Source organism: Macaca mulatta, chromosome 19 (assembly GCF_049350105.2).
Source record: "Macaca mulatta isolate MMU2019108-1 chromosome 19, T2T-MMU8v2.0, whole genome shotgun sequence".
NCBI lineage: Eukaryota > Metazoa > Chordata > Mammalia > Primates > Cercopithecidae > Macaca > Macaca mulatta.
This window is the reverse complement of record NC_133424.1, coordinates 13,032,334-13,053,394: the sequence shown is the minus strand read 5'-3', so window position 1 is coordinate 13,053,394 and position 21,061 is coordinate 13,032,334. Positions and strand designations below refer to the sequence as shown.

Here is a 21,061-nt window from a genome sequence, read left to right as displayed (position 1 = left end):
CTCACTGCAACCTCTGCCTCCTGGGTTCAAGCAATTGTCCTGCCCTAGCCTCCCAAGTAGCTGGGATTACAGGTGCCCGCCACCAAACCCAACTAAATTTTTTTGTATTTTTAGTAGAGACAGGGTTTCATCATGTTGGCCAGGCTGGTCTCAAACTCCTGACTTCATGATCCGCCCACCTTGGCTTCCCACAGTGCTAAGATTACAGGCGTGAACCACTGTGCATGGCCCCAGCTGCCATATTTTCAGAGATGTAGTTTTCCACAGATTGTCTTCGAAAGTTCTACTCAAAGATGCACTGCAGTTTGGATTTTCCTAGAAACTCTAATGTGTCCACCAGGCAACTATTTAGATTCTTAAGGTTGGGAATATTCTCTGATGCTCTGACTTACTTCATCTCTAGGTTGAATTTATCAAAGGTATTATTTATGTAATAAACACCATGTTTTGTTAACAGTACAAGTGACTGTGTGTTTCTGATTCCACCATGACAACTACAGTGATGCAGTCAAAAAGGACTACACGGGTGTTTGTCCCTCCACTGCATTGTGCATTGAATGCACTTACCCAGTCCTGCAGTGTAAGAATAAGCACCTTCCTAATATCAAGCAGATAGTCGGTGTTTCCTATTACAGTTGAATGTAATCTCTCAGTACATTTTCAGTTTTGTTTCATTTTATGTGATTAAAAACTATGTGTATGTTTTTGTTGAACAGAACCTTCTGTAGATGTTTCTTAGAAATATTTTATTAACTGTTTTCAAATAACTTGTATGCTATCACTTGTTGTCTCTTGAATTTTCTGCAAGGATATATTAAAATATTCCATTGCAATTATAGATTTTCAGATTAAGTTTTTAAGTTTATTGAGTTAATCCTCATATATTCTGAGTCAATATTGTGTGCATACAAGATGAAGTATTGTCCTTAGGAATTTTTTATTTTTTAATTCTTAATATAGTTATGATTTTTTCCCAGAAAATCAATTTATCATGCATTCATAATACCAAAAACTTATATCATGGTTGTTTCTGTGCCTTTTTTCCAAAGATCACCAGGATCACACCTGTAGTCAAAAGAGGAGTGTTAAGAATTGTAGTAATAAGAATGATATTAAACCATAGGATCACACCTGTAGTCAAGAGAGGAGTGTTAAGAATTGTAGTAATAAGAATGATAATAAACCATAAATGACTCTGAGGAGTATCAGTAAGAGGGTGCTCGGCCGGGCGCGGTGGCTCATGCCTGTAATCCAGCACTTTGGGAGGCCGAGGTGGGCGGATCACAAGGTCAGGAGTTCGAGACCAGCCTGGCCAACATGGGAAACCCCGTCTCTACTAAAAAATATATAAAAATTGGCCGGGCATGGTGGTGTGCGCCTGTAATCCCAGCTACTTGAGAAGCTGAGGCAGGAGAATTGCTTGAACCCCAGGAGGTGGAGGTTGCAGTGAGCCAAGACCACGCCACTGCGCTCCAGCCTGGGCCACAGAGCAAGACTCCATCTCAAAAAATAAAAAAATAAAAAAGAGGGTGCTCAAAAAGACTTCATTTTGGATTTGGATTTTTGTTAGGTGACTTGTTTGCTAATCACCAAACTGAGGCACTCCTGTGTGTGTTGCATGCTGTGAGGTGAACTTAATTGTGTCACTGGTAATCATAATTCTTATCTAGAGGCAGGAAGAATGAAGTGGAGCTAAACCTAATTCGTAAGAAACCACTCACTTGGATTAGTGAGTAGAGGGCAATTTTGGTCATTTTAATGGCTTCAACTCTGTTCTCTTTTACCATTTTTAGAGACATGGTTATTGTTTTTGTCTTGATCCATCATGGTTGCTGAGTAGCTTTGTCTGATGAAGGAAGTGTGACATTTTTCTCTTCAACAGGATAAGACTTGGCCTAACCTGAGTGTGAGGTCAGATCCTAGTCCTGTGGAACTGTTCTTAACCTTTTTTATTATCCAAACATGGAAATATTTCTTATGGTGTATTGGACAATGTTTTCCACAAAATATCTCAGTTAAAATATATAAGTTCACTTAGTCTTTAGCAAACTATATAATACTTTTTTTCTCCTTTGTGCACTAGCAGAGTCCAATAAGTGTAGATAAGTTTTCAGAGACCATAAACCTAGCAAGATGGAAAGACAGAATCACTGTTCAAATCAAGCCATGTTGCTCTTGATGCTCATTTTTTAACCTTTCTCATAGGCCTGGCACTGTAGTATCAAAGCATACACAGTTCAGCACAAATGATCAAGACATTCCATGCTATGGATATAGAAACATGAAACATCCCTGGGATGAACAGTAATGATTCCCCATAAACAAAGGTGTAGATATGGTTCATCTTTATTTTTATAATGGATAAAAGTTTTGAGACATGTAAAGTGTGATCATGAGTTTGGATGTGAGTATTTAGGATTTGAGATGTCCTATTGATTTGGGCCACAGGTATTGGTGATGTTGACATTTCCGTTTAATGTCATTTGAAAGATTCTTAAGTTGCCTTGGATATGCGGCACGATCATTTTGCTGTTGTGCAGACAGAATCACCCAATACGTACCACCCAAAAGATCTATGGATGTTTAGAGGGTAATTTTCAAGAAATAATGGAGGTGAGCTGCAGACAGGGAATCATTTTGCATAATAGCCTAATTTAGTGGAAAGGAAGAATATCTGGTGTCATCATATAAGGAAAAATTTAATGCCTTCTTATAAGAGGAGTAGTTTGAATCTTTTTGTTTCAATGATCCAGAAAGCCCCCAAATCCCAATTTGGTATTCACATGTTTGAGAAGAGTGGGGGGAAAGTCAAATATTTGTGTCTTATTAAATTTGAGCAAAGGAAATAAAATCTTTGTCCTTTTTTTCAGTGATAACTTACGTTAGTACTTGGCACTGTGATTTCATAATTATGAGTATCTCATTTGATTGCTCAACCAATCAGTTCTCCCATGTTACAAATGAATAAAGTTAAGTACAGAGCACAGGATTCTACCCAAACTCACGTAACTCAGAATCATGGAATCTCTGGATTTTGAAGTCCTAATGTGTGCTGCCACCTGTACTGGGCACTGCCCCCCCAAAAAAAATTACTTGAGGCCAGGAGTTTGAGATCAGCCTGGGCAATATAGCAAGACCTTGTCTCTACAAAAAAAATTAAAAATTAACTGAGTGTTGTGGTGCATGCCTGTAGCCCTAGCTACTCAGAAGGCTGAGGTGGGAGGATCAGTTGAGCCCAGGAGTTCAAGGCTGCAGTGAGCTATGATTACACCACTGCACTTTAGCCTAGGTGACAGAGCAAAACCCTGTCTTAAAAAAAAAAAAAAAATCATTTTCTGCGGCTTTTGGGATGATCCTATGATAATAGATCCCTTATTCTGTAAATATGGCATATTAATATATATTTATATGTGAGACCAACATTGCTTTTCTGAGCTCAATCCAACTTGGTCATGTTGTATAGGTCTTTTTTTATATTGCTGGATTCAATTTGCTGGTATTTTTTTGGGCCTCTGCAGCTATATTCAAAAGAGGTATTTGTGGACCATTTTCTACTATATAGTATAGGATTATCTAGTATAGCCTATAGTGTGTTTACATGTACATTTATAGATATATTTGTGTGTATAATATGTAATATATTGCATAATGATATATAATTGTATATATTATACATAACTGGTATATGTTATGTATAACTAAAATATGTAATTACTATTGTGCTATACTGCATAATACAGTTTTATACTATTATAGCATAGTTATATAGTCTGTGTCTCTTGTATAAGGGTTTTCAGATCCTTGCTAACCCACACATTATTCAAAGAAGTGAATCACATCCTCCCAGGGGAACCAAGGGTTAATTCACCCTTTTGATACTACAAAGCCTGTTTCCCACAGCCATGTTTGGGCCCTCTGCTCCCAAATGCATTTTCTTTGTGGATCTGCATGACTTACGGTACCCTCCTCATCTGGGCTGTGAATATATATGACTAATAAACTGTTGTTAGTTGCATTTGTCCAGTGATGGATATCATGTGTTAGGTTACCTAGGTAGCCCTAGGGCCCTAATTCCTCTCTCACTAATGGGGTGAGTGGGAGGCTATTGAAACATGCACATCCATGATACCCCATGGTCAGGCACTGATGAGGAAAGAAAAGAAGGTACATTTGGTATCAGTCCTTTCCAAAGCATGAGAGGATGTAACTCAACTGTTCTCCCAAAGCAAAACAAGTAGCCAAGGGGCCTACGTTGTTTTCTGTAGTACTGCAGCTTACCAGCATGTCAAAGGGATTATCTTGAGATCATAAGGCTGCTGGTCCCCACCAGGGTCTTAGACAAAATTACCTTATTGGATGTAGGTGCTAATCTCAGAAAGATTGAGTGGCAATCCCTGGAGTCAGAGGTGGTCCCATCCAATGTAGGTTGCTGGTGTTCTGAACTTTTCCCTATAATCACACAGATGGTCCATAACACAGGTGATCAGTCAGAACCAACCAACCTGACACTCGCAACTTTTTATGAATTCTGAGGGATTTTTTTACAGAAAGAAAAGGGAAAAGCAATGATTAGGTGGCATGCTCAGGTCCATAAACCTAACAGCAGATAGAAGCAAATTTCTCCTCTAAAAAGAGGTAAAGAACCTCTAAAAAGAAGCTGAAGCTAAGATTGTACTTAATTTTGATATCTAGATGCTTTCCCACCAAGATCAGGAACAAGGTAAGGATGCCTCCTCTCACCACTGCTATTCATCATCATCCTAGATGTCGTCACTAATGGAATAAAACAAGAAATTTTTTCTTCAATTAATTGAAGTTCCTCTAATACTTCTTTGGACAGGGAGCATTTACTGTTTAAGTTAGAATCACCTCGTAAGGTAGAAAAGAGGTGAGACATAGCATAAGTAGGAATGCCTAAAGTGGGACAAATTCAATGAATGTTTTCTAATAATTTTTGAAAATTACTTAGTCTTTAAATTATCTCTTCTGATTTGAACTTTTTGAGGCTTAATAATATTTTGTTTTACTTTCATTCATAAATACTGAAAGGGAGTAGAAGTTTGGATTATATCGGGGGCGATGATTAACCCTGCTGTAGTTACAGCCTTTTCTAACTGTTTGTAGCACAGCATTAATTCCTCCCTAGTTTCAGCTGCACATAAAATATCATCCACGTAATGGATAATATGACATTTTTTAAATTGTTCTCTAACTGGCTTAATAGCTTTTCCAATATAAGTTTGACAAATAGTCGGGCTATTTAACGTGCCTTGTGGCAGTACTTTCCAATGGTATCTGTCCGCTGGTTCTTTGTTATTTATAGCGGGAACAGTAAAAGCAATTTTTTCATAATCTTGAGTAGCTAAAGGAATGGTAAAAAAGCAATCTTTTAAATCTATTACTATAAGAGGCCAGTATTTTGGGATCATTGTTGGAGAGGGCAGCCCTGGTTCAGTGCGCCCATGGGTTGAATTATAGCATTAACGGCCCTTAAATCTGTTAACATTCTCCACTTTCCTGATTTTAATAACAAACACAGGAGAATTCCAAGGGGGAGAAAGTAGGCTCTATGTGTCCCTTTTGTAATTGTTCCTGCACTAATTCTTTTAAAGCCTCTAGCTTTTCCTGTTTCAGCGGCCATTGCTCCACCCAAACCAGTTTGGCAGTTAACCAAACAAGGGGAATGGGAGCCTGAGGCTCAGCAATGGCCGCTCCTAAAAATGATACCCTAATCCAGTTCAATCTGTTTGCCCTTTTAGTTCTAAAGGTTCTGGTTGGCCATTTTTATTTTTTTTTCCCAGTCCCTTCCCCAGGAGATATCCCATTTTTCTCATCATTTGTTTACTGTTATTATTATACTGATCCATAGGAATAGATATTTTAGTACCCCATTGTTGTCGTAAGTCTCTGCCCCATAGATTGACAGGAATAGGTGTAATAATAGGTTGAATTGTCCCTTCTTGGCCATCCGGCCCTTGGCATGGCAAAATTAAAGAACTTTGAAAAATTCTGAGGCAGCCCCTACTCCAACAACACCAACGGATGCCTTTTGCTTAGGCCAATGCCGGAGCAATTGATTTAAACCAATAGTAGAAACTTCAGCTCCAGTATCTACTAACCTTCCAAAGTCCTTTCCTTGCATGGTTACTGTACAAATAAATCTGTTATCAGACACTTGATTAACCCAATATACAGCTTTTCCTGCTGGATTTGTAGGAAAGCCTCCCTTTTTTTTTTTTTTAACTATGCTGCTTCCCAGTTTTGTATAAGGCAACAGTAACAACTGAGCAATTCTTTCTCCTGGGGAAGCAGACCATGGAACTGAGGAACTAATAACTAATTGAATCTCTCCAGTATAATTAAAATCAATTATTTATGATTCAGTGAGTACAATTATTGATGATTCAGTGATTCAGAAGAGTACAGTGACACCTCTTAAATTTAAATTAGACCTTCCAAGCAATAGAACAACTGTTCCTGAGGGTAAAGGGCTCCTAACTCCCATGGGGACCTTCTTTGATGGCTCCCCAGGAAGTAGGGAAACAGGAATTGTGCTGCAGAGATCTACGGCAGCACTACCTGCTGTGGCGGGGGACAACTATTGTACGTTTATAAGGGCACTGACTGTGCCGGACACGCCTCGGTTTGTCTTGGGCCCCTCTTCCCTTTTCCCAAAAGAGGTTGCCCATCTTTGCTAAATTTAGAATGACATTGATTTGCCCAGTGACTGCCCTTCTTACATCAGGGGCATACACTGGGACTTTTCTGTTGATTGATGGTAATAGTTTTTGCCTTTTGATTTCCTTTTCTACATTCCTTTTATGTGTGTCCAAATTGCCCACAATTAAAACAAGCCTGAGAAATGGGGCATATTTTTTCCCACCTTTAGTCCAGCCACAGCTTGAGCCAAACGAGTAGCCTTATGTAAATTTCCCCCAATGCCATCACAAGCCTTAATATACTCAGCCAAATGAGCCTTCCCTCTCATAGGTCTAATGAAAGAAGGATATTTTTTCCCTATAACATTTTTTTTTCCATGCCTGTAAGCACACAGTGCATAACTGAACAACGGCAACATTTTTCATTACTGCTTGATTGTCTAATCGGCCCCAATTAGGGCCCAAGACCATTAACTGTTCAAAGGAAACAGGCACAGGCGGCTGTGCTTGTGTGTTTTCTCTTGCCTTGAGCTTCATCAGCCCACCAAGTTTTAAACTGCAAGTACTGAGATGAAGTGAGAACAGATTTTGTTAAAGTATCCCAGTCATATGGTATTAATCTATTATCAAGAGCCACATTTTTTAGTAAAGCTTGTACAAAAGGAGAATTTGGCCCATATTGACTAATGGCTTCCTTGAATTCCTTTAACAACTTAAAAGGAAAGGTGGCCCAACTAGCTATATTCTATCCTCCTCGCTGGATTATAGTAATGGGAAATTGCCATGCTTCTAGGTCTCCTTCAGCTCTAGCCTTCTGAATAGAATTTTGTGTAGCACCACCAATTGCTCCAGGCATTTTTATTTTGAGACGGAGTCTTGCTCTGTTGCCCAGGCTGGAGTGCAGTGGTGTGATCTCAGCTCACTGCAAGCTCTGCCTCCCAGGTTCACGCCATTCTGCCTCAGCCTCCCTAGCTGGGACTACAGGTGCCCGCCACCACGCCTGGCTAATTTTTTTTGTATTTGTAGTACAGACAGGGTTTCACCGTGTTAGTCAGGATGGTCTCGACCTCCTGACCTTGTGATCCACCTGCCTTGGCCTCTCAATGCTCCAGGTTTTAATGTTGCAGCTACCGGAACAGTAAGTTTTATAGCTAATTCATCTTCTCACCCGTTAGGGGGAAAAGGAGGAGGTGGCCATTCACTTAATTCAGCAGGTGGAAAGCTAGTAAAATATACCTTTTTCAGTTTCCCTTTCTTTTCTTCAATTTCCTCTGGTTGTTGTTCCTCATATTCAGAATCTGAAGTTAATTTTTTGCACTCGTCTACCTCTTCCTCATCTGAATTTGCCTTATCATCTGTTTGAAATGGCTCAAGAGCTGCCTTTATCAACGCCCATGCTGACCAAACAGAAACTGGAATTTTGGCTCCTTCTTTATATGCCTTTTTAAAATGCCTGCCAATTCTTTCCCATTGATCTAGCTCCATTGTCCGTTGTTCTGGGAACCATGGCCAAAACTGCTCTACTGTACTAAAGAGTGTTAATAAATTCTGAGTACTAACTTTCACTACCCCTCTCCATAATAAATGCCTTAAGAAATTTAAATAAGGCCGGGTGCGGTGGCTCACGCCTGTAATCACAGCACTTTGGGAGGCCGAGGCGGGCGGATCACAAGGTCAGGAGATCGAGACCACGGTGAAACCCCGTCTCTACTAAAAATACAAAAAATTAGCCGGGCGCGGTTGTGGGCGCCTGTAGTCCCAGCTACTCGGGAGGCTGAGGCAGGAGAATGGCGTGAACCCGGGAGGCGGAGCTTGCAATGAGCCGAGATCGCGCCACTGCACTCCAGCCTGGGTGACAGAGCGAGACTCCGTCTCAAAAAAAAAAAAAAAAAAAAAAAAAGAAATTTAAATAAGCAGAATGTTTACTTTCATTCTGTCCCATTGTTACCCGGGTTCTTCCAAGTGCCCAGCTTACCCACCGAGCTTCTTTCAGTTGTCCTCAGTTGTCCTCCGACAATGCGTCTTCTGCTTCTGCATGCTCTAGTGTTCCTTCACCGGGGTGTTCATAGCCCCATGTTGGGCGCCAGAAATGTTGGGGTGATCAGACCCAACACCAGGCTGTGGGGGGCTACAAACCAGCGGAGTCAAAGGAATGAGAAAAGACAAGTTAAGAGTGCATAAGGTGGGTCCAGGGGGCCAATGCTGGTATGGAGGCTGCGAAGGCCCCAAGCTCTGGGAGCCCACACTATTTATTTATTTATTTATTTATTTTATTTTATTTATTTATTTATTTATTTATTTATTTATTTTTTTTTTTGAGACGGAGTCTTGCTCTGTCACCCAGGCTGGAGTGCAGTGGCGTGATCTCGGCTCACTGCAAGCTCTGCCTCCCGGGTTCACGCCATTCTCCCGGCTCAGCCTCCCAAGTAGCTGGAACTACAGGCGCCCGCCACCATGCCCGGCTAGTTTTTTGTATTTTTAGTAGAGATGGGGTTTCACCATGTTAGCCAGGATAGTCTCGATCTCCTGACCTCGTGATCCACCCGCCTCAGCCTCCCAAAGTGCTGGGATTACAGGCTTGAGCCACCGCGCCCGGCCCACACTATTTATTGGTGATCAAACAAAGAAGTAGGTCGTGAGGACATGGGGGTAAACAGGTGTGGGCGTGAGGACAGAAAGGTAGCAGTGCATCAAGTGTCTGTGACGGTTTAGCATTTTCTTTGATGCATATAGAATGTGCTCTGCTGCTTGAGAAAATACAGAACATGTTTATGAGCCTGGGAGAGCAACCAACAAGTCTGTGCACCTTCCAGAGGCTACGAGGGGTTTTATGCCCTGAGCCCTGGATTCCATCCAAGCCATGAGGGGTTTTACGCCCTGGGCTTGGATTTGTGGTGTTGCAGGGCAGCCCTCCACCCTTTGGCACAGAGCTTCGTGTTCCAAAGGCCATGAGGGGTTTTAGACCCTGGATCCTGGACATCTTCCAAGACTCTTTTATATTATGACAGACAAGCCAGTCCTGCCTCTGCTCTTCTACCAACAAGTAGAAAGCAAAACCAGGCTGAATTCAGCTGATGCCCACCCACAACTGGAGCATTTAAATCAGCTCTAGTGGCTGGTAAGGTGGGCTGGAGCTTCCTGCTCACTCTCTTAAAAAACTTGAGTTTTGGCCAGGTGCGGTGGCTCATGCCTGTAATCCCAGCACTTTGGGAGGCTGTGGCGGGCAGATCACCTGAGGTCAGGAGTTCAAGAACAGCCTGACCAACATGGAGAAACCTTGTCTCTACTAAAATTACAAAATTAGCTGGGCGTGGTGGTGCATGCCTGTAATCCCAGCTACCTGGAAGGCTGAGGCAGGGGAATAGCTTGAACCCAGGAGGCGGAGGTCACGGTGAGCTGAGATTGCACCATTGCACTCTAGCCTGGGCAACAAAAGCAAAACTCCATCTCTAAATAAATAATCAGTTCTAGTCAGAGGGGAATCATCCATGCCAGTGGCTGGAACTTGAGTTCCAGTGAGCCTTACCACTGTGGGCTAAAATGCTCTGGAATCCTAAATAAACTTGAAGGCAGTCTAGGCCACAAGTACTGCAACTCTGAGGCAATTCCTAGTACTGAGCTGGACTCAGAGCCAGTGGACTTGGGGGGCATGCAACCTACTAAGACAACAGTTAGGACAGCTAAGGGAGTGCTCGTGCCATCCCTCTCCCAATTCCAGGCAGCACAGTTCACAGCTCCAAAAAAGACCCCTTCCTTCTGCTTGAGGTGAGGAGAGGGAAGAGTAAAGAGAACTTTATCTTGCACTTTGAATACCAGCTCAGCCACAGCAGGATAGGGCACCAGTCATAGTCATTAGGTCCCCTTTGCAGGCCCTAGCTCCTGGATGACATTTCTAAACACACCCTGGGCCAGAAGGAAACCCACTGCCTTGAAGGAAAGGATTCAGTCCTGGAAGGATCCATCACCTGCTGACTGAAGAGTCCTTGGGCCCTGAATAACCAGCAGTAATACCCTGGTTGTACACCATAGGCCTTGGGTGAAACTCAGAACATTCTCAGCTGTGGTGGCTATGGGGAGAGACTCCTTCTGCTTGAAAAAAATGGAGGAAAAGCAAAAGGGACTTTTGCATGTTCGGTACCAGCTTGTCCACAGTGGGGGAGGCACCAAGCGGGCTGTTGGGATCCCTGATTCCAGGCCTTGGATCTTGGATGGCATTTCTGGACCTTCCCTGAGCCAGAGCGGAGCCCACTGCGCTGAAGGGTGAGTCCCAGGCCAGGCAGCGTCACCACAAGCTGATTCAAGAGCCCTTGGTCTCTAAGAGAACATCGACAGTAGCCTGGCAGTACTCCCCATGGACCTGTGGTGGTGGTGGCCATGGGGTGAGGCTTCTCTGCCTGCGGAAAGGGGAGGGAAGAGTGGAAAGGACTGCATCTCATGATTTGAGTGCCAGCTCAGCCACAGTACAATTAGAACACCAGGTAGACTTCTGAGTTATACTGCAGTCACTGGCTCCTGGATAGCACCTCTTGACCCACATAGGGCCTGGGGGAACCTGCCACCCTGAAGGGAAGGAAACAAGCCTGGCTGGTATTGCCACCCACTGGTTGTAGAGCCTCAGGGCCTTGAGGCAAACACAGGTGGTAGCCAGGTAGTGATTATAGCAGGCCTTGGTTAAGAGCCAGTGCTGTGCTCACTTCAGGTCTGACCTGGCACAGTCTCAGTGATGGGGGCTACCGGGGTGCTTGTGTCACCCCAGCCCCAACTCCAGGTGGCTCAGAACACAGCAAGAGAGAGACATGCTGTTTGGAGTAAAGAGAAGAGAATCGGCCAGGCGCAGTGGCTCACACCTGTAATCCCAGTACTTTGGGAGGCTGAGGCAGATGGATCACCTGAGATCGGGAATTCGAGACCAACCTGACCAACATGGCGAAACCCCATCTCTACTAAAAATACAAAATTAGCCGGGTGTGGTGGTGCATGCCTGTAATCCCAGCTACTCGGGAGGCTGAGTCAGGAGAATCGCTTGAACTCGGGAGGTGGAGGTTGTGGTGAGCCAAGATCGTGCCATTGTACTCCAGCCTGGGCAACAAGAGCGAAACTCCATCTAAAAAAAAAGAAAAAAGAAGAGAACAGAACAAGCATCTCTGCCTGGTAATCCAGAGAATTCTTCTGGATCTTATCAAAGATAATCAAAGTGGTACCTCTAAGAGTCTGCAAGAACCACAGTGTTACTGAGCTTGGGATGACCCCTAATGTAGAGATGCCTTAGATCACAAGACCTAAGTCCTTTCAAATATCTAATAAGCTTTCCCAAGAAGGATGAGTACAAACAAGCCCAGCCTGAGAAGACTACAATAAATACCTAACTCTTCATGCTCAGACAGGGATAAATGTCCACAAGCATCAGAACCATCCAGGAAAACGTGACCTCACCAAATGAACTAAATAAGGCACCAGAGACCAATCCTGGAGAAATGGAGATTTGTGACCTTTCAGGCAGAGAATGCAAAATAGCTGTTTGAGGAAACTCAAAGAAATTGAAGATAACAGAGAGAAGGAATTCAGAATTCCATCAGATAAATATAATGAAGAGATTGAAATAATTTAAAAGAATCAAGGCCGAGCACAGTCACTGATGCCTTTAATCCCAGCACTTTGGGAGGCCGAGGTGAGTGGATCACCTGAGGTCAGGAGTTCAGACCAGCCTGGACAACATGGTGAAACCCCATCTCTACTAAAATACAAAAATTAGGCATGGTGATGCATGTCTGTAATCCCAGCTACTTGGGAGGCTGAGGCATGAGAATTGCTTGAACCTGGGAGGCAGAGGTTGTGGTAAGCTGAGATCATGCCACTGCACTCCAGCTTGGGTGACAGAGTGAGACTTCATCTCAAAAAAAAAAAAAAAAAATCAAGCAGAAATTCTGGAGTTCAAAATGCAATTGACATACTGAAGAATGCATCAGAGTCTTTTAATAGCAGAATTGATCAAGCAGAGGAAATAATTAGTGAGCCTGAAGGAGACTACTTGAAAATAGTCAGAGGAGGCAAAAGAAAAAAGAATAAAAATCATTGAAGCATGCCTACAGGATCTAGAACATAGCCTCAAAAGGGCAAATCTAAGAGTCATTGGCTTTAAAGAGGTGGTAGAGAAAGAGATAGGAGTATAAAGTTCATTCAAAGGGATAATAACAGAGAACTTCCCAAACCTAAAGAAAGATATCAATATCCAACTACAAGAAGGTTATAGAACACCAAGCATATTTAACCCAAAGAAGACTACCTCAAGGCATTTAGTAATCAAACCCCCAAAGGTCAAGGATAAAGAAGGGCTTCTAAAAGCAGGAAGAGAAAAGAAACAAATAACAAACAATGGAGCTCCAATACAACTGGCAGAAGACTTTTCAGTAGAAACCTTACAAACTAGGAGGGAGTAGCATGACATATTTAAAGTGCTGAAGGAAAAAAACCTTTTACCCTTGAATAGCATATTCAGTGAAAATATCCTTCAAGCATGAAGGAAAAATAAAGGCTTTCCCAGACAAACAAAAGTTGAGGGATTTCATCAACACCAGTCCTGTTCTACAAGAAATACTAAAGGAAGTACATCAATCACAAAGAAAAGGATGTATAATAAGAAATCATCTGAAGAGACAAAACTCACTGGTATTAGTAAGTACACACACACAAAAATAATATTGTACGCCGGGTGTGGTGGCTCACGCCTGTAATCCTAGCACTTTTGGAGGCTGAGGCAGGTGGATCACCTGAGGTCAGGAGTTTGAGACCAGCCTGGCCAACATGGCAAAACCTTGTCTCTACTAAAAATACAAAAATTAGCCGGGCATGGTGGTGTGTGCCTGTAATCCCAGCTACTAGGGAGGCTGAGGCAGGAGGATCACGTGAACCTGGGAGGTGGAGGTTGCAGTGAGCTGAGATCATGCCACTGCACTCCAGCCCAGGCAACAGAGTAAGACTCCATCTCAAGAAAAAAAAAAAAAGGCTGGGTGCGGTGGCTCATGCCTGTCATCCCAACACTTTGGGAGGCCGAGGCGGGCAGATTACAAGGTCAGGAGAGCAAGACTATCCTGGCTAACATGGTGAAACGCCATCTCTACTAAAAATACAAAAAATTAGCCGGGCATGGTGGTGAGTGCCCATGGTCCCAGCTACTCAGGAGGCTGAGGCAGGAGAATGGCGTGAACCTGGGAGGTGGAGTTTGCAGTGAGCCGAGATCGTGCCACTGCACTCCAGCCTGGGTGACACAGCGAGACTGTCTCAAAAAAAAAAAAAAAAAAAAATTGTAACACTGTAACTGTGGTATGTAAATTATTCTTAAGTAGAAAGATTAAATGATAAACCAATCCAAAATAATAACTACAACAACTTTTCAAAACACAGACAGTACAAACAATATATAAATAGAAACAAAGAAAAGTTAAAAAGCAGGGGTATTATGTTAAGGCATAGAGTTGTCATTAGATTTCTTTTTGTTTGTGTCTTTGTTTATGCAAACAGCATTAAGTTTTTATCAGCTTAAAATTATGTGTTATAAGATAGTATTTGCAAACCTTGTGGTAACCTCAAGTGAAAAAATATACAACAGATACACACAAAATAAAAAGAAAGAAGTTAAATCATACCACCAGAGAAAGTCACCTTCACTAAAAAGAAGACAGGATGGAAGGAAAGAAGGGAGAGAAGATGACAAAACAACCAGAAAACAAATAACAAAATTGGCAGGAGTAAGTTCTCACCAATAATAACACTGAATGTAAATGAACTAAACTATCCAATCAAAAGTCATAGAATGGCTAAACGGATTTAAAAACAAGACCTAATGATCTGTTGCCTACAAGAAACACACTTCACCTATAAAGAAACCCACAGACTGGAAATAAAGGAATGGAAAAGCATATTCCATGCCAGTGGAAACCAATAAAGAGCAGGAGTAGCAATACTTAGACAAAATATATTTCAAGACAAAAACTGTAAGAAAAGTCAAAGAAGGTCACTATGCAATTATAAAGGGGTCCATTCAGCAAGATGATGTAACAATTGTGAACATATATGCACTCAACACTGGAGCACTAAGATATAGAAAACATATTAGATAAAAAGAGAGAGGGCTGGGGATGGTGGCTCATGCCCATAATCCCAGCACTTTGGGAGGCTAAGGCAGGTGGATCACCTGAGGCCAGCAGTTCAAGACCAGCCCAGTCAACATGGTGAGGCCCAGTCTCTACTAAAAAATTCAAAAATTAGACGGGCGTGGTGGCACGCACCTGTAATCCTAGCTGCTTGGGAGGCTGAGGCAGAATTGCTTGAACCCAGGAGGCGGAGGTTGCTGTGAGCCTCCCACCATTGCACTCCAGCCTGGGCGACAGAGCAAGACAGGCTCCCTCTAGAGAAAAAAAAAAGTATAATTGTTTTGTCAGCCGTGTCCAGTAGGAAGAAGCAGGAGGTCCTATTAAGTACAGGCAGAAAATTCCGCTGAAGTGCAAATATCGCCCTGGAGGATTCAGATCACAGTACAGGCATGAAGCCCGCCCTGCCAAGGCCTGTGTCAGGAACTTGTTCATCCGGCTCTACTCAGCTGTGCAAGATCGCTTCTTCTGTCACTCAGTCCACAGGGGGCGGGACCTAACGCTCTAGCCAATCAGGGCCATGGGGCGGGTTCGTGGGAACTGTCAATCAGGCGCGCTTCCGGGAGGACTGTGTGTGGTTGAAAAAGCCCGCGGCGTCTTCTCGTCTCACTTGTGCTCGGCTTCCGGCTCTGTAGCTGAGAGACGACCTGGAAGTTCTGTGGCAACCTTTGTCGCGCTGGAACCCGCATTGGCAACGGGAGCCGTTGGGAGGACCTGGGACACCGCGGAAGTCGGGAAATGGTGCGTGTCCGGGGCCGGCGTCCCGAGGCGGGGGAGGGGCTGGGTGGAACCGGCCTTATTCGGCTGTGGCTGGACTGGGCCTCCCCGCTGGCGACTCCGGGATCTGCGGACCTGGGCCCCCCTGGAGTAGCTCGGCCCTCTTAGGCCGCAGAGTGGGGCTGGGCCTGCAGCCGGGACTCCGGGCGTCCCATCCCCTTCCTGCGCGGCGACTGCGGCCCTCGCGCCCTCTCTGGGCAACTCTGAGCCCGCAGCCCCGCGTCTCCCCAGATTGTGCGGCTGTAACCAACAGAGGTTTGCGGCCCGAGTCACTGCACCGAGACGCTGAGGGCTGTAGCAGAAACAGTTAAATCGCCGGAGAGCGGAGGACACCCCCAGATCCGCCTCCCTGAGGGATTTGGGGTCTGGTCAGGGGCTGCTGGGATGTAGGGTCGCTAATTGGTGGGGACGTGACGGGCGAATCCTGGGACAGGAGGTGAAGAAAACGTATTCTCCTGCTGAGTGGGCTCCCTCGTGAGGTCTTCAGCCTGGTTGGCGCCAGCCTTTCCACTGGAATTCAGGATCTGAGCTAGAACTCCGGCGACTCCTGAGCAACTCTCAGAGATCTTATCCCCAGGCACAATGGGGAGGCCGGTGGTCAGCGTCTGCTGTGACTTGACTCTCAGGGAGGCGGCCCCGAGAGGCAGCGGGGCTGAGGGCACCTGGTTAATATCTAACTGCAATCTCGCCTCCAGCCTGGCTCGCAGTTCCTGTAAACCCGGTGAGGAGGCTGCACCGTGACGACGAGTCACCAGGCTGAATCCAAACTCGTGTGTGGGGTTTGTGTGTGGGAGGAGCTGTGTTATCTTTGGTCCTGCGTCCCTTCTTTCTTTCCAAGGGCGACCGTTTCCCCTCTGAGTCTTCCAGAGATGTGGGCAGCAGGGTCTCAAATCCACCACTGTGTTCTCTCATCCTAACTCCTCCTAAAGCTGGCAGCAAATTTCTTGGTTTCCAGAGACTTCCCCAGGCTTACTTTCTCTCCTTAATTCACAGCAACAGTATGAACTCTTTGGCCCCCAGGCGATATTTCACTAGTTTGTTATATGGTTTTCAGTTAGCAATGTATGGCCTTTTCTTGAAAGAATTGTTTTGGGTTCCTGAACACGGTGGGTCATTCCTATAATTCCATCACTTTGGGAGACTAAGGCAGAGGTATTGTTTGATCCCAGTAGTTCCAGACCAGCTTGGGAAACATGGCAAGACCTTGTCTCTAGTAAAAATGATAATAATAAAATTAACTACAGAGTCCCTAGGTGGCATAGAGTATCACATTGTGAGGGAGCTGAGCGTCTAGCTCAGATCTCTTTCTCTTCTCAGAAGGACATGAGATAGCTCATTTATTCGTTTACCCATTATGGACTAATCTATTCATGAGGTCCAAACCCTCAGGACTAAATCGCCTCTTAAAGCGCCACCTTTTTCTCTTTTTTCTTTTATTTTTATTTTTTATTGCCACTTTGGAGATTAACATTCAGTGTGCATTTTGGAGGGGACAACCATTCAAACGTAGCAGTGGCTGATCACGTGCACTCCTTCTGCTGAGTATGTAACAAAATGCCAAACTCTCAGAAGGAAGATGGGAGTTAAGGAAATACTATATTTTTTTGCATAAACAATTTAGCCACACTCCACCCCTGTTATTAGTTATGCTCATGGGGCCCACCCCTAAATACACTGTCTAGACACCATGAAAGGCCCAACTTTGTGAACAAGCGTTTGTAAGGACACGCACTCTCAGCACTGCTAATGGTAACTCTCTTTTGTACAATAAGTAGTAGGACTTTATCGTGCCAAGAACTGCAGATCCACTGTGGAAATAGACATTAGGGGTGATCCAGGCTATGTGATTCACTCACTTAGTTCACCAAGTGGCATGTTTCTATTCGACTGTTAATTTACCAAACATGTTTAACTCTGGCTTCAGAGTTACTGTGTAGGATAAAGTGAATGTAGACAGAATAAGAGTGGGTTTACCATGTCATTGAATAAAATGGTTGGAAACCACAGCATCATGCCAAATGTATGAAGTGAGTATAGATTCTCAGTACTGTGATTTTCACCCTTCCTCTTCTGTACATGTGGGATGGATCAGGCCTCAGTGGCTTTAGGGGATGTGGCTGTGAACTTCACCCGAGAAGAGTGGGCTTTGCTGGGTCCTTGTCAGAAGAATCTCTACAAAGATGTGATGCAGGAAACCATCAGGAACCTGGATTGTGTAGGTAAGGATGACATCACATTTCCACTTATTTAATTGGAGACATTTGTTTCTTGGTCATTCACACTGTTCAAAGATTTGGAATATGGAAAGGGGACATGGTTTACCCTGGAAAAAAAAACAGAGTTTAGCAGCTCCTGTAGCAGTTGTACATCTTCATATAATTTTATGTCCACAACATCTTAGCCTACTGTTGACGGGCAGCATTATCAGTCACATAAGCAATGATTAATACATACATTTTATGTCATATTATTACATCCTATATTCTCACAGTAAAGTTATCTAGAAACAAAATGTTAAAAAGATAATCATAAGGAAGATAAACGTATTTACTGGTCATTAAGTAGAAGTGCATCATCAGAAAGGTTTTCATCCTCATTGTCTTCACATTGGCTAGGCTGAGTAAGAGGAGGGGCTGGTCTTATGTCTTGGGTAGCAGAGACTGAAGAACATTCATATATATATGTATATACAAATGGACTTGTGCAGTTCAAACCTCTTTTTCAAGAGTCACCTGTACTTCAGTGAATGCATTTTGTACGAGTGCAGTGTACATCAAAATCTTACTGTGTCTATAATTTTGTACAAATTTATAATGATTTTTCTGGGTCTACCTTTTAGGAATGAAATGGAAAGATCAATTTCTTTTCAAAGATCAAATTGAAGATCAGTACAAATATCCCAGGAAAAATCTAAGGTAATTTACACATAAGGAAAAGATATGTCCCTGGAGCTGTTTTGAGAATGACATGAAATTTTAAAAACAAGCAAAGAAAATGAACAAGCTTAGCTTAAATTTATTTATTCTTAGAAAATGTTCTCCAAAAACACATACTTAAATGTTCCATAGCTGTTCAGTGTTTGTAAAATAGTTCCCATGGCAACAATATTATGAATCCACATATGAATATCATTGTCTCGAGAACACCTGTGGTCCAGTTATGTTGCACAACATTCTATCCATTCACGTTCAAGCAGGACACGAAGCCTACACTTTGCATGATAGTGTTAAAAATGTACATCCAATACCTATTAATACCTATAAATGATTTATAGACAGACCTTTAGTGATATATTTCCCATTTTTTTACAGATGTCGTATGTTAGAGAGATTTGGTGAAAGTAAAGATGGAAGTAAATGGGGAGAAATGTCTAGCCAGATTCAAGATAGTATTGTGACGAAGAATACTCTTACTGGAGTAGGTCGTTGTGAAAGCAATATGAGTGGAGAAATCGTCCTGGGTCATTCATCCCTTAATTGTTACATCAGAGTTGGTGCTGGGCACAAACCACATGAGTATCATGAATGTGGAGAGAAGCCAGATACGCATAAACAATATGGGAAAGCCTTCAGTTACCACAACTCATTTCAAACACCTGAAGGGCTTCACACTGGAAAGAAACCATATGATTGTAAAGAATGTGGGAAGTCCTTCAGTTCTTTGGGAAACCTTCAAAGGCACATGGCAGTGCAGCGTGGAGATGGACCTTATAAATGTAAGTTGTGTGGGAAAGCCTTTTTTTGGCCCAGTTTATTACATATGCATGAAAGAACGCACACTGGAGAGAAACCATATGAATGTAAGCAGTGTTCTAAAGCCTTTTCTTTTTACAGTTCCTATGTAAGACATGAAAGAACACATACTGGGGAGAAACCATATGAATGTAAGCAGTGTTCTAAAGCCTTCCCTGATTACAGTTCTTGTCTAAGACATGAAAGAACTCACACTGGAGAGAAACCCTATACATGTAAACAATGTGGGAAAGCCTTCAGTGCTTCCACTTCCCTTCGAAGGCATGAAACAACTCACACTGAAGAGAAACCCTATGCATGTCCGCAATGTGGGAAAGCATTTCATCATCTGGGAAGCTTTCAAAGACACATGGTAACGCACACGAGAGATGGACCTCATAAATGTAAGATATGTGGAAAAGGCTTTGATTGTCCTAGTTCACTGCAGAGTCATGAAAGAACTCACACTGGAGAGAAACTGTATGAATGCAAGCAGTGTGGGAAAGCGTTATCTCATAGCTCAAGCTTTCGAAGACACATGACAATGCACACTGGAGATGGACCTCACAAATGCAAGATATGTGGGAAAGCCTTTGTTTATCCCAGCGTATTTCAAAGACATGAAGGGACTCACACTGCAGAGAAACCCTATAAATGTAAACAGTGTGGCAAAGCCTACCGTATTTCCAGTTCCCTTCGAAGACATGAAACAACTCATACTGGAGAGAAACCCTATAAATGTAAATGTGGGAAAGCCTTTATTGATTTCTATTCATTTCAAAATCACAAAACAACTCACGCTGGAGAGAAGCCATATGAGTGTAAAGAATGTGGGAAGGCATTCAGTTGTTTCACATACCTTTCTCAACATAAAAAGACTCACACAGGAGAGAAACCTTATGAGTGTAAAACATGTAGGAAAGCCTTCAGTCATTTTGGTAACTTAAAAGTACATGAAAGAATTCACTCTGGAGAGAAGCCCTATGAATGTAAGGAATGTGGGAAAGCATTCTCTTGGCTCACTTGCTTTCTACGACATGAAAGAATTCACATGAGAGAGAAATCCTATGAATGTCAACAATGTGGTAAAGCTTTCACTCATTCCCGTTTCCTTCAGGGACATGAAAAAACTCACACTGGAGAGAACCCGTATGAATGTAAGGAATGTGGGAAAGCATTTGCTTCTCTCAATTCCTTGCATAGACATAAAAAGACTCACTAGCATTCTCTCTAAATGTATGGAATGTAGGAAAGCATTTATTTTATGTCATTTCAGAAACTTGTAAGAAACACATTGGAGATAAACCCTGTGAATGTAAGCACTTGGTAAAGCTTTAAGTAGTTTCAGTTTCTTTCCAATACAGTCATCCCTTGATACATGCTGGGTATTGGTTCCAGCACTCTGTGAGCCATGCCAACTCCCTTTTATAAAATGGCATATTTGTATGTAACCTACCCACATCCTCTTGTATACTCTCAATTATGTCTAGATTACTTAAAATACCTCATGCATTGTAAAAGCTATGCAAATAGTTGTTCTATTGTATTGTTTAGGGAATCATGATAAGGAAAAGAGTCTGTTTTCAGTATAGATGCAGTAATTGTGAGCCTATCAACATAGTATATGTCAGCCAGAACATTAAAGTTTCTTTGTTTCAACCCTCACATATTGCTTTTGTTTAATATGTTAACACTCACCAAAACCCTGGGTCTTCTCTCTTGATAACCCAAGTATAGTGATTATAAC

At 42.9% G+C, this 21,061-nt stretch overlaps 1 protein-coding gene and 1 long non-coding RNA gene across 6 annotated transcripts; one reads left to right on the top strand and one right to left on the bottom strand.

Annotated features, from left to right (window-relative positions):
* Positions 1-9,250: 9,250 nt before the first annotated feature.
* On the bottom strand, positions 9,251-16,282 carry LOC144336718 (uncharacterized). Its single transcript, XR_013409042.1, has 4 exons — positions 15,308-16,282; positions 14,945-15,063; positions 11,641-11,763; positions 9,251-11,053 (listed from the first exon to the last, which is right to left on the bottom strand). It is a non-coding gene; the product is annotated as an uncharacterized LOC144336718 (long non-coding RNA).
* ZNF799 (zinc finger protein 799) lies at positions 15,358-20,979 on the top strand. Of its 5 annotated transcripts, none has more exons than XM_015123024.3 (4): positions 15,358-15,547; positions 17,676-17,802; positions 18,423-18,498; positions 18,895-20,979. In XM_015123024.3, the coding sequence occupies exons 1-4, from the start codon at positions 15,545-15,547 to the stop codon at positions 20,534-20,536; spliced, it is 1,848 nt and encodes a 615-aa protein (XP_014978510.3). In that variant the 5' UTR covers positions 15,358-15,544; the 3' UTR covers positions 20,537-20,979. The 5 variants fall into 5 exon arrangements, with proteins under 5 accessions (XP_014978510.3, XP_028695002.2, XP_077833843.1 ...); XM_028839169.2 differs by having other exon boundaries at positions 15,510-16,304; XM_077977717.1 differs by lacking the exon at positions 15,358-15,547 and having other exon boundaries at positions 17,533-17,802; positions 18,895-20,267; positions 20,352-20,979.
* Positions 20,980-21,061: the final 82 nt, after the last annotated feature.